Genomic DNA, 13,788 nt, shown 5'->3' with positions numbered 1-13,788 from the left:
AAACAACGAGGAGTCCGGTGGCATCTTAAAAACTAACAGACTTATTTGGGCATAAGCTTTCGTGGGTAAAAAACCCCACTTCTTTAGATGCATGGAGTGAAAATTACAGACACAGGCATAAATATACTGGCACGTGAAGAGAAGGGAGTTAACTTACAAGTGGAGAACCAGTGGTGACAAGGCCAATTCAGTCAGGGTGGATGTGGTCCACTCCCAATAACTGATGAGGAGGCGGGAAAGTTGCTTTTGTAGTGAGCCAGCCACTCCCAGTCCCTATTCAAGCCCAAATTAATGGTGTTAAATTTGCAAATGAATTGTAGCTCTGCAGCTTTATCAAGCATTCTTAAAACTATAGTACCCACCTGGAGAAGTGAGGAAACAGATTGACAGAGCGAGATGGGTACCCAGAAGTTACCTACTACAGGACAGGCCCAACAAGGAAAATAACACAACACCACTGGCCATCACGTACGGCCGCCAGCTAAAATCTCTCCAGCGCATCATCAACGATCTACAACCTATTCTGGAAAACGATCCCTCACTCTCCCAGACCTTGGGAGACAGGCCAGTCCTCGCTTACAGACAGCCCCCCAACCTGAAGCAAATACCAGCAACCACACACCACACAACAGAACCACTAACCCAGGAACCAATCCCTGTAATAAACCCCATTGCCTACTCTGTCCCCATGTCTACTCTAGCGACACCATCATAGGACCCAGCCACATCAGCCACACCATCAGGGGCTCATTCACCTGCACATCTACTAATGTGATATACGCCATCATGTGCCAGCAATGCCCCTCTGCCATGTACATTGGCCAAACCGGACAGTCCCTACGTAAAAGAATAAATGGACACAAATCGGACATCAGGAACGGTAACGTACAAAAGCCAGTAGGAGAACACTTCACTCTCCCTGGACATTCTATAACAGATTTAAAAGTAGCCATCCTGCAACCAAAAAACTTCAGAAACAGACTTCAAAGAGGAACTGCAGAGCTACAATTCATTTGCAAACTTAACACCATTAATTTGGGCTTGAACAGGGACTGGGAGTGGCTGGCTCACTACAAAAGCAACTTTCCCTCTCCTGGAATTGACACCTCCTTAACAATTATTGGGAGTGGACCACATCCACCCTGATTGAATTGACCCTGTCAACACTGGTTCTCCACTTGTAAGGTAACTCCCTTCTCTTCATGTGCCAGTATATTTATGCCTGCATCTGTAATTTTCACTCCATGCATCTGAAGAAGTGGGGTCTTTACCCACGAAAGCTTATGCTCAAATAACTGTGTTAGTCTTTAAGGTGCCACCAGACTCCTCGCTGTTTTCTTGGTGCACACAGATCACTGTGTACCCCCTGCACTGTCATGCCCAACCAGCTAGCCTGTGTAGGGAGCACATGGAGGGGAGCTTGGAGGCTGCTTTCTCCCTGCTGCCTTTGGGGTGAGTAATACACCAGGTGGCATGACCAAGTCACCATGCTCTTTTGAGTGTAAGAATCATTACTGTGACTGGCCCTTGCAAAGGGCATGCAGAGCTGTGTGTGTCCCTTGCCACATTCCTACCCATGCAGAGAGTCTGCCACAATCTAGGTCTGAGGTTAAGCTTTAACCAATCCCTTTAAGCACTTATTCCCCCTCAAATGGTTCTCCGTGTTGTGACATTTCCCTTGAGATCACCAGTTCATCCCCTTTTTCCAGATCACTGACGAAATAAAAAACTCAAGATCGTCCTTACAATGAATGATGTACTGTTTCCATTTCGTTGTGTTAGTGCCATGGGAGTGCACTGCACTTGTCAGAACTGAAGGACACAATCCCTGCCCAGAAGAGCGTATCAGCAGCTCTGTTGCTGTTTCTCGCACACCAGCAAGGCCGTAGCCTACAAATGACACGCTCTGTCCAAAAGGAGTCATTACCTCTGTGCTTGGATTTGCCCTCGCCACAGTCATCAGAGCTCAGCCGCACCCATTGCCAATGCAGACAGGCAAAACTGCTATTTTGCATCAGTGGACTGCTTGACAGTGGGGTTAAACTGCATTAGTATCAACTTTTAGCAGGTTACCCTGTGCACACTCAGCATTTGCACTGGTGCAGATGCACCAACAGCGGCCACCGATGGCTCAAACTGGGGCAAAACCCCAGTGTAGACAAGGCTTCAGGCAGGCTGGGGAAATTCTACTAGAGATGGCCAAAGGTGGCTGTTTTACTCTCAGCACATTCTCTGGGTAGCATAGCAAATGCGTCCCTTTCAATTCAACCCTTCCCATGCTCGTCTTCCCAACAGGTAAGCACCAGCAAGCTGAGACGCAAAGACAATGAGATGTGGAACATTCGCGTCCACGCTTTTCTCCACCTGGGAGCAATCGTCGCTGTGGATGTGTTTTTCCACTTCTTCTACATCTTGACCCTTCCTGCGGACGTGAAGTTCGTGACTCGGCTCTCGGACTGGGCTTTAGGTGAGTGACCCAGAGAACCACCTTTCATTCCTGGCCCTTAATTGCTTATTGGCTGTCTCTGATTTTAGCAGGTTTAGGAACCTCTCGAGTCTGAAATGTTAACTAATATTTTTATTCAGGTGCCTGAGTAATGTCATGTAATAAGGGAAGATAAATCAAGGCCAAAATGGTTAACCGTGGATGCTTGAAGTTGGGCAGCTAAATCATTAGTTAGGCAGCTAAAGTAAAAAGGCCCTAGTATGCAGAAGTGCTGAGCACCCAGCAGCTCCCATTGATCTCAGTGAGAATCGTGGGAGCTCAGCACCTCTGAAAATCAGCCCCAAGGTGTCTCGAATGGGGCACCCGGGAACCCAGAATTCGTGGCCACGTAAGAACATTTTGGCCAGGGTGCGCCTGGGCAAAAGTTATAAGACAACAAGAGACACCGTCAAAGTATCCACTGTCGTGTTCAACAACGGCTTCCCCACTCTTTATCGTGACTCTGTATTCGCGGGGCCAGAGTCTGAGCTTCTGGTCTCAGCCCCGCCAGCTTGAGCACATGAGGCCACCAGAGGGTAAAACGCAGAGAACTTCAGTGGCGTGGCTCCAGATCCGCACTGATGTAACCGGGAGCAGAATCGGGCCTCTTATGTGGGTGTGTGGACACAGGCCGAGGTGTCACAGGAGGCAGAGCCTTGACTCAAGCGCCACGGGCAACAACCAGATAAAGAGAAAACTTGCCCCTGGCTGAGCCTGGAGGTACATTTCCGGTGGAAGGTGCACTTGCCAGGGTGCTTTCTGAGACCAGAACGAGGCCAAAGCTCAGCCTCTGAACTTACAGGAAGGTTTGAGAATGGAATAAAAACAAACTTTGGTTTGTTTTAAAGTGTGATGCCTGTGTTAACCGCTGATACCGGTGCTGAGATGGCTGGCAGGTGCTACTATAACCATTCTCCTCGATGGATCATATGCAGGAACCAAATCCAGGAGTTTTAGGTATAAAAGCACAAGCCTCTACTGCTTGAGTTGAAAAGACCAGGTCTGCTAGCTCAGAGGAAGTAGCAGAGTCCTAAGCCTATTATTAATTATTATTATTATTTACGTATTATGGCAGTGACTAGGAACCGCAGTCACGGACCAGGACCCCGTGGTGCTAGGTGCCATACAAATTCACAACAAAAAGACAATCCCTCCTCAAAAGAGCTCACAATCCAAGTTACTTCTATATGAGGTCTGGACCCCAGAGGAAAAGAGAGCCACCTTGTCTTAACTAGAACGGGTTAAATGCATATTCTGTCAGAATTTGCAGGTGCATCTAAATAAAAAGACTTTGTGAAATCGGGTCAGTTTCACCGGAATTTTGGTTTGGAAGAAAACTGGGGGGGAAGGGGGGGAGTTCTGACACTATGAAAACATCCCATTTTGACATGTTCCAAACAAAACATTTCAACTTTTTGGTTTGAAACCACTTTTCATTTCAATTTTTTTATTTTGTAGGGTATCATAGTAGAAAATAAAAAGGGCAGTCTTGAAACACGTTTCAAATGACGCAAAATGATTTTTGTTCTGAATTTTCCTTTCCAGAGAATTTCAAAAACTCTGGGGTCTGTTCTTATTAAGCACGAAGCCAGATTTCGAAATCACAAAATCCTTCGCTGAACAGAACTTCTGTCTTCTGCAGAGCTCTCGTGTTAATATTAGATCATGCTACTGTTTGCCTGCCTCTCACTGGGCAGTTCTCTTTACTCCTTTTTTTGCTATGTACCATACAGCTGGCCTGGCCTACTCTAACTTGGTGTATGACTGGGTGAAAGCTGCTGTGATGTTTGGAATTATCAACACCATTGCTAGGTTGGATCACCTGGACCCGCCGCAGCCCCCGAAATGCATCACCATGCTCTACGTCTTTGCAGAAACGTGAGTGCATCTAAAATGTTAATGGACCCAGGCAGCAGGAGACTCATCCAGTCAGTCCAAAGGAAATATACTGAGAAGGAACACGGCTTTGTCATTTCTCTCTCCTTGCAACCAGTTGGTCAAATAGTCCCAAGATCTTATTGGCTAAGGTCGCAAAGGAAGGGAGAATGATCATATGCTACATATGTTACCTAGTTAGATAGATGTGGCCATAGGCCCAGATCCTAAGCTGGTGTCAACAGTCATTTCTCTGCTCAAGTCTATGGAGTTAGACTGATTTACACAAGCTGAGGATCTGGCCCATTACCCCTGCCTACTGATACCAGAATGGTGTAAACACATAGGATGGAGAGAAATTATTGAGTGTTGTCCAGGGGGATGTAAGCAGGAGTAATGGGATGGACAGAAGAGAAGGGACATGTAGGCTGAATATCAGGGAGAACTTCCCGACAAGGAGATGTATTATCCTGTGGAACAGTCTCCAAAGGGAAGAGGTGGAAGTCCCATTACCTATGACATTTTTAAAACTAGACAATAGGAAATGCAGAAAAACGTCCTTCCCCAAGAGGTACATTCAGCCAGTGAACTATGAAACCTTTCCCACCTCCGGCTTCAATGGTGGATCCGTCAGGATAACGTCGGATTGTTCCCAACTATTCATAGTGTTACAGTGGTGTGAAAGGAGAATTACCCCCCTTTTCTGGCCCACTTCAAAATGTAGCTTACATCACTGTTTATATCACTGAAGTCAGTGGCCCAGAGATGGCTCTGGAAGAGGCATCTGCTTACGCCCAGGTCCCAGTGTGGCCCATTCACTTCAATGGCGTTTGCAGAGAAATAACTGCAAAATCAGATGCTTTGGTGAAATATTTGCATCGGAGACAGTTAAAGTTAACACTGGTATTCTGCGCCTGGCAGACAAACTGGTTAATCGGGAGTAAGTTCAATGGCATTACACCAGTGTAAAATGGGTGCAAGTGAGAGCAGACGTCTTTGAATGAAGATGTAATATAATGCAATTGTTAACACTTCCCATGTTAACGTTTTTCTCTCATTTCGCCTATCTGTATTTTAGGCACTTTGACAGAGGGATTAACGACTGGCTATGCAAGTAAGTCTTCTTTGGAGGTCTGTCATCTCCACTGGGGTTTGGGGCCTTCTCTTCCATGGTCTGACTGACTCCCTGAATGGCAATGTAACTGGCTCTCGACGGCAGAAGGATGTTAAGCATTATTCACTCTGGTCACAGAGAATCCTAAAGCATCTCAGTTCTCATCTCTTTGCTGATCAGCTCCCTAAGCTGTGATCCAGGCAGTCTTTTTAAAGACTGCTTTTTAAAAAAGTTTTTAAAAAAGAGCTGAGCCAACTGGTTTGGAGACAATAAGAACCAACACGAACCACCACCCAGAACTTGTCTCAAACCTTTTTGCTGAACAATTCTATCCCGGCTCGCCTCCAGTCTGATTCTCTCTCACTCCGCCAAATCCAGCCCCCCCAAATCTCTGGTTACCTCATTCTGACCATATCCCAAGGCTTATGCTGCATCCATGTCTTCCTCAGCCTTTCAGCTGTTTTCAGTAACAATAACACGCTAGTGACTGTGCGAGGAGAGTGTCAGGTGGTCTGTGATTAAATGTTTGTGCACCAGGGAGCCTGGTAAATGGTTCATACATGGAGAGGTGGTAGGGTTGCAAACTTTGTAATATTTAAAAACTGGACACTCCAGCAGGAGTGCCGGAACCTTCCCCACCCTGAATTGTCCCCCTGAGGCCCCGTCCCAGCCCCGCCTCGTCCCCCCCAGGACCCCGCAAACATCTCCTCCTATTCCCCTGTCCCCCGTCGCTCATTGCTATTCCCCTCTCTCCCCTGCCGGGGTTGGAAGGGATTCATCTGCAGAGCCGGGGCTGGGAACTGCAGCCGCCCAATGCAGGTAGGAGGCGGCCCCGGCTGAGTAGGGGCTGGCGTGGGTAATGACCCGGCACCTCCCCACCACCCCCTCCCACAGTAACTGGACTTTGTGTGTCCAGTCAGTAGATCTGACTGGACGCTATCAGGTTCCCTTTTCAACCCACCTTTCTGGTCAAAAACCAAGCACGTGGCCCCCCTAGGAAGAGGTGTCACAATAACTGTATATTGTAAAACCCATATCCTTGCGAGAGAAGAGCGAGAGGGGCTTTGTAGTGGCTTGTATTACAGTGATACGATACACACTCATTGCTGGAGGTTTCCCAGACACCGTCCTGTCAGCCCCCCAGTAACACTGCCCCGGCCCCTCATGCTGCAGAATCCCATCCCCAGGGCAAACCCCCATGAAAAGTCTTAGTGATTCCCTACTGGCTCTCCTCCCAGTTGCCCCACAGCAGGGTGTAACCCTCGCAGTGCCAGACAGCAGCCATCCCCAGCTCCCCACCATTTACTCCCCAGCAGATGTAACTCTTTCATTGCCAGGGCACCTCTATAAATTCTTCCTCCTCCCGTACAATCCCCAGGAGACAAAACGCCTGCAGAAGACAGTCCTGGAGTAACTTGGTTGGAAGCCAACGCTCTCCACAGAGTAACGCAGGGAGGAATTCTCTGTTCAAGCTGCAGAGCTGCTGCTCTAGCCCAGGGGCTGGAGGAACAACAAAAACGACAACGAGCTCTTACACAGCACTTCCCATCCCTGGCTCCCAAAGCACAAAGGAGGGCCAGGACCACCATCCCCATTTTACAGATGGGGAAACTGAGGCACAGAGGGGTGACAAGACTTGCCCAAGGCAAAAGCACCAAGTTTAAGTTTTCCCCACCAGTGATCCACCCCCCCTGCTCTGCCCCAAGCCCCCACTCCCACTCCGCCTCAGCCCCCAAGGCCCCACCCTCATTCCGCCACTGCCTGCCCCCACTCTGCCCCCTCCCCAAGGTCCCTGCCCACCAGCCGCTTGCTGCTCTCCACCCTTCCCCAAGCCCCTCCCTGGGCCACCAGACAGCTGTGGCTGGTGGGTGCTGAGCACCCACTATTTTTCCCCCTTGGGGGCTCCAACCCCGGAGCACCCCCAGTGTCGGCGCCTATGGCCCAAGGTCATCCAGCAGACCAGTGGCCAAACCAGGAATACAATGCAGATCTCCACTAAACAATACTGATCCTATTGACCCCTAGGTATGTGTACGATCACCTTGGAGAGAACCACGACGCTGTTGTGAAGGAGCTTCGGGCCACCATCTGCACCTTCGCTGTCACCACCCTGTGGCTGGGCCCCTGCGAGATCGTTTACATCTGGTCTGTCTGCAACTGCTTCGGACTCAACTTCGAGCTCTGGGTGCAGAAGTGTTTCCAGATGGAGCCCTTTGGCAGCCTGGAGGTAAGAAACTCAATGGCAACCTGCCGTCAAGTGGGGTGGATCATCTGATTTGGGGTGACAGATGGATAAGAACACGTGTGACTTCAGGGGAGCTGTACCAGTTTACACCTAGGGGCCCAAAACGCTGGCTTCATACAGCATTTTAGATTTCCGATCAAATGGGGAGCTGTAACTGAGGAACCGCGACACTGCCGCACTCCCTGGCAGTCTGCCACGGTACTGCTGTCGTCCCTGCCTCGGTTTCCCTTAGTTTGTTCAGGGATGGAACCTATATCCATCAGTCTGCGTCTGTAACCCCAGTCCTCCGGCTGGGTTACGTGCGTCTCTCCCATTTCAGGACTGAAAGGAGTCTGGCCCCACCCAAAGTCCTTCCCGTCTATTTAGTGGACCTTCTCTCAGTAGTCCCAGGAGTTTGGGCTTTCGGCCTGGGGCCTCTCTTCTTATCCCCTCTTTTGGGGGCTGCCCCCTTTACTGGTGTCTTCCCTTCTTTCTTCAACAGGGCAGGAATGAAGTAAGTTAAAGCAGGAACACAAAGGCAAAGTTGAGAATTCCTGTTATTGTTGCCATCTCTGGTCAGGGTTCTCAGCAGTCTGTACTCTGTGCGGGGCTAGGAGGACCACCCAGGGCTGCCCTCTCCTCTAGGTCCCAGCCCAGGGACCCTGGGTGATGTAGTCAGGGACTTGTTTACATAAATCTTCTACTGCTTCCCTGGGCCGCTTCCTACCTCATGGCCTTGACGGTTCCTCCTGCCTGATAATCTTTTCAAATCCCTTCTGGCAGAGAACTGGTTTTCCTGGGCAGCTTCCTCCTGTCTGACCCCATGGAGCCCCTACCCTGGGGCTTTCTGGATCTCCAGCCCCCCTGTTCTGGCTGGGCTGCAGCCTTTGATCCCCCCCGTCCGTAGCTGACCCATAGGTGCAGCTGGGGAGGTGATCACTCCCTTTTTTAACCCTTTATGGTATGTCTACATGAGCATCCCATCGTGGGGGTCAACAGACTCAGGCTCGCGCTACCGTGCTAAAAACAGCTGTGTAAATGCTGTCTCTCAGGCTAGAGCTGAGAGTCTCACACCCACCCCCTCCTTAGGCTTCAGAGCCCAAGCCACAATGTCTACACAGCTGATTTTCGCGCAGTAGAGCCAGCCTGAGGCTGTCGTCCCGGGCTAGGCGTCTCGCTGCCATGAGCTACGTAGACGTTGCCTTAGTGTCCGTTCTCTCGTAGGGTCTATACACCCCAACACAGGAACATTCCCCATCTTTGGCTGGGAAGGGGTGACAGCCCCATCCCTCCCACCTACAGCCCTTTGGATGCTTCAGATCACGCTCATTTTGGTTTTGAAAGGCTGGTAGAGCTGAAGGGAATCACCTCTAGGGCAGGGAGGGCAGTTCAGTCCATGGCCATAGAGTCCATGGCCTCTGCTGGGATTACCAACAAGGGTTCGGCCTGGCAGCCTTCGTGCTCCAAGTCCTCCACGTTCATGAGCAGCCACATGCACACACAAAGTCCAAATTCCCTCCCCCCAGAGCCTGATCCAAAGCCCACCTGAGCTGCTGCAGTGCTTCAGGGGAGAGTTATTCCAGCCACAGAACTGGAACTTCTCCTAGGGGAAAATGGAGAGGGCACTGAGGGACCCAGAACTACAACCCCTGAAGCACCCACAGCGACTCAGGTGGAAGTAAAGTTAATGCCCACCAGAAACAAAACATTGAATGTGTCCGCATGGAATTTTTCCAGAACCTTTTTTCATTCTGCACTTTTTTTTTTTTGGTTGACATTTCAACTTTTTATCCCGATCTGGGATGAAAACAAACATCGAAATATTGGAATTTCCCGCAGGTCTGAAATGCCATTTTTCGCTCCGTTCTAAAGACCAGTGACCCCCATCTAAATCTGGGAGCTAGTGGCCAGTAGGAGGGTGCTGCTGGGAAAGATGCAAGAAATCACATCAGGGAAACATTTCTGTTGTTTTTACCAAACCTAAACCATCGGCCCTGACACCAACGCGCTTCAAAGAAACACTTCAGAGCTAACCATCCCCTTGCTTCTTCAAATTGAACTTGTAACCAGATTATAACCCACAAAGCCAGAGAAATCTTATTGCCCAAGGCACCATACTTCTCAGCTCCAAGGGTCCTGGGATTTCTAGTTCTCTTTGAAGATTGCTGTAAAAACCACTTCCTGTCTCCAGTCACAGCAGCAGCACTGAGGATTATGTGCAAATGACTATCACATTCTGCTGTTGTCATGGGGCTTTAGGTTTTTCTAAATCTTAACAGCTTCCAGGCAGTGCTAATAACAATCATGACAAAGGATCGTGCCCATAGCAGCGTGCCTCAAAGCAGCCTCCTATTACTAAGATGCACAGGAGAGGCAAAAAATCCCTCCCATCATCTAGTACGCACTTTGCAAACATTGGGTCATTCCCTTGTCTACCTGAGTGGGACTCAGTGCAGGACCGGAGGAGAAGTTTTAACACATCCTTGTGCTCCCACAGTCCTGGGATCCCTGGCTGCGAACAGAGCCTAAACGCTGCTGCATTCTACACATGGCTGCCCACGGCCCCAGAAAACCATTCCAGCAACTGGAGATCAGCCACACGTAGCAACATCCCAGCCATGCCCCCCTCTGCAGGCCAGGCTCCCTCTCTGGAGACCAGAAGGGAGGGTGGCAAAGCAGCCCTGTCCCACCGAAGGAATCGCAGAACAACGTAGCTATAGTATGGAGTGAACCTGGACTGTCTGCCTGCCTGATGATGGGAGGTGCTGAATTCTTCCACTCCCATCAGCCTCCCTGTCCTGATGAGCCTACAGTCTAACTCAGGACACGACCCAGGGGTATAATCCAGGCCAGGACAGGTGTGGGGGTCACTGAAATGGGGAGGGTTTGCTTGGCAAGGTGGCTATGAGAGGTGGAGAGAGCACCACGGCCCAGGCAGCCACAGGAGAGGAAGGAGAGAGGGGCAAAGGCAGCCGTGAGGCAGGGGGAAGAGCGTAGGGAAAATGAGAGTGACCACGTCAGCCGTGGGCATGAGCCAGCGTGAAGCACAATGAAATTTACTTAGGGTCTCTGCTCTCTTGGCCAGACTCGGCTGCCCCAGCTCCATCCTGGCTCCATCCCGTCCGGAGCACCAAACGCCATTGCAGGCTGGTGCTCGCAGAATGGAAGGTGGTGGCTTCGGGCTGGCTCAGCTCACGCATTAGCCTGGTTGCCCCACGCTACCGTCCATTAGCGAGGGGGATCCTCACTCTGCTATGGGTACTTTACACAGAGCAGATCTTTGTGGGCAGCAGGCCCAGTCCCAGGTAGGGTTGCCAATTTTGGTCGGGCATATTCCTGGAGATTGACTCACATGACATCATCTTTAATTCAAGATTAATCTTTAATTCCTGGAGACTCCAGGCCGATCCTGGAGGGTTGGCAGCCCTAGTCCCGGGAGTCCCTCCTGGAAGGTGCTGAGTGCCCCCAGCTACCATAGACGTCATGACTCAACACCTGGCAGAACTGGGAGCCTGAGTGCCAAATGGAGGGAGACAACAAATGGGCCAGAGAGAGAAGCGACAAGACTAGACAGGAAGGATGGTTCAGGTTGTTTGCACCTGGGTTCGATTCCCTGCTCTACTACAGATTCCCTGTATGATCTTGGGCCCACTGAACTCAGTGGGAGTGAGGCCTTAGTCTCTGCACACCTCAGTTCCCCATCTGTATAATGGCGGTAATAGCACGATTGTACCTCACGGGGATGCTCTGAGGCTAAAGATGGCGTGGTGTTCAGATACCACAGTCGTGGAACCTGAGATAGAAAGATGGGCTCTCAGAGAGCACCGCTAACAAAAATCCCACTCCCCTTCGCAGGCAGCACTCTCCCCTTACACTCCTATCCCTCTGTTTCACCGGGCAGGCCAACATGTCAGAGCCAATGTCTCGGCGGATTAGAGGGATCTTCGGGGCTGCAAACTTCTGGGCCATTGTCCTCTACAACGTCCTTGCCCTCAACAGCCTGGACTTCACGCTGCTGGTTGCCAAGAGAATCCTCCTGACAGGTAAAGCCCTTCTGGTCTCCCTCAGATGAACAAGCCCTTTTCCTTTGCGTACAGGAGTCACTACACCAAACTCAAACCAACGGCCCCCCCAGTCTGGCACCCTGATTTAATGGGAGGAGCGTTTGGCGTTAGCATATATGCTCCTTGGGGTAGGGACCATCATTCTTGCCGTGTTTCTACAGGGCCTAGCACAGTGCGGCTCTGACCATGGTTTAGACCTGTCAATGCTATTGCAACATAAATAATAATAACAGGGATTTATTTCCCCGCTTCCTCCTTCTTCCATTACAGCTACTATTCCCATGAATTTGGCAGACACATGCTCTCTTGATTTAGTTGGGGATTGGTCCTGCTTTGAGCAGGGGGTTGGACTAGATACCTCCTGAGGTCCCTTCCAACCCTGATCTTCTATGATTCTATGATTCCTCACCAGCCTTGTATTTCTAACAGCTTCTTAGGCACCTGTATTGGATCCCTTCTGTTATTAAATCCCATTCATTCTCCCATCCCCTAATAACTTACCCTGACGGTGTGTTTCTCACCGAGAGGTGGCAGCAGCATGTTGAAACAGCCTGGGCTATAAGTAGCTGACTGAGTGGTGTCCCGTCCCCTTCCAGGCTCCCCCACGGGACTGACTGGGGCTCAGGAGGGGGATAACGTGTGACCTGGGGGGTTCAGAACATCAGAAGTTCCTGATGGCTGAGTTCATTGTCGGAGCTAGTCATGTTACTCATTGAGAGGTCCTGTTTTAACAGGCACAGGGCCTAGATCTCTCTTTCTCTGCTATGGAAACCGTTGTGGCTTCTAACGCTGCCAGACCCGTGCCCAGTGGAATTATGGCCCTGTACTAGAAGCTCTCCCATCGGCATAATTACTCTCCACCTCAACGAGAGGCAGAAGCGATGTTGGCAGGGAGCGTGTCCCACCAACATAGCACGGTGTGAACAGAGCTTTAAGTTGATGTACCTTACGGCGCTCAGGGAGGGTGGCTTTTTCACACCCCTGAGCGACGTAACTTACATCAACTTACGCAGTCGTGCAGACAAGCCCTAAGTGGGACGAAGGAGTCCGTCTGAGCTTGGGGAGCTGAGAAAGTATTTCCACAGGATTCAAAGCTGGGAGGGCCTCATGGTTTATAGAAGACCGTGCTACTTTGGCAGATCTGGGCCCACCCCTGGAGAACTCCACCCCAATGGATGAGTGCAGATGGGGTCAGATCCAAAGCTCAGGGAAGTCGATGGAAAGAGTGCCATGGATTGCCGTGGGCTGTGGATCATGCACAGACATGATTCCCCATGTTTATCACCTCTCAGGACCTGTCCCACACCGAGCAAGGATGCTGAGTTGCATTCAGACTAGCTTTGGAGAAGAATCTCACCCTTTGCATTAGTGCCCAAGCCAAGCTGACTGTCTGTCCCTCTGGCTCGCAGGTTTCCCCCTGAGCACCTTGTCCATCTGGTTCGTCACCTACTGTGGAGTGCAGCTGATCAAGGAGAGGGAGCGCCTCCTGGCAATAGAAGAGGAGAAACGAGACAAAGAAAAGACAGCATAGAGATGAGAAGAGGATTGGCCCAGACACCTCAGTGGCAGCATCACTTCCTCCAAGCCATCCAGACCAAGACCCCTGCAAATGGGGCTCTCCAGCATTATTTGCAATCAAGCGACTGTATCTTACCCATGTACAAACCACCTGTAATAAAAACCTAGCTTAAATAAAGATTTTCCATAAGACTTTAATAGGCTTTTAATATGCTCCGATCAGATGGCAGGCTAAGTTATTTTAGATCCATTTAATAGATGCTAAGACCTTTATGGTCATCTGGTCTGACCTCCTGCATAACACAGGCAGTAAGTTTTCACCCACTGATCCCAGCATCTCGAGCCCACAACTTCTAGCGGAGCTAAAGCATTCGGTCCTGCTGCAAGACACAACACTGGGTGTTTCAGAAGAAAGCATTTCCCCTGTCATGCACCGGGGTAATTGTTCTTCCCATAGGAAGGGAAGGATTCCTTCCTGTTCCCAAGAAGAGAGGGTCATCTTATACCC

General features: G+C 50.3%; 1 protein-coding gene across 1 annotated transcript in view; it reads left to right on the top strand.

Annotated features, from left to right (window-relative positions):
- HHATL (hedgehog acyltransferase like) overlaps positions 1-13,425 on the top strand; it is a 36,628-nt gene extending 23,203 nt beyond the window's left edge. Inside the window, exons 7-12 of the mRNA XM_074943443.1 lie at positions 2,296-2,467; positions 4,219-4,363; positions 5,439-5,474; positions 7,500-7,701; positions 11,600-11,741; positions 13,172-13,425. Of these exons, the coding sequence (XP_074799544.1) occupies positions 2,296-2,467; positions 4,219-4,363; positions 5,439-5,474; positions 7,500-7,701; positions 11,600-11,741; positions 13,172-13,293 (819 nt within the window). The 3' untranslated portion in view covers positions 13,294-13,425. The remainder of the gene's footprint in view (positions 1-2,295; positions 2,468-4,218; positions 4,364-5,438; positions 5,475-7,499; positions 7,702-11,599; positions 11,742-13,171) is intronic.
- Positions 13,426-13,788: the final 363 nt, after the last annotated feature.

Source organism: Natator depressus, chromosome 2 (genome assembly GCF_965152275.1).
Source record: "Natator depressus isolate rNatDep1 chromosome 2, rNatDep2.hap1, whole genome shotgun sequence".
Lineage (NCBI taxonomy): Eukaryota > Metazoa > Chordata > Testudines > Cheloniidae > Natator > Natator depressus.
This window is presented reverse-complemented; position numbering and strand designations above follow the sequence as displayed.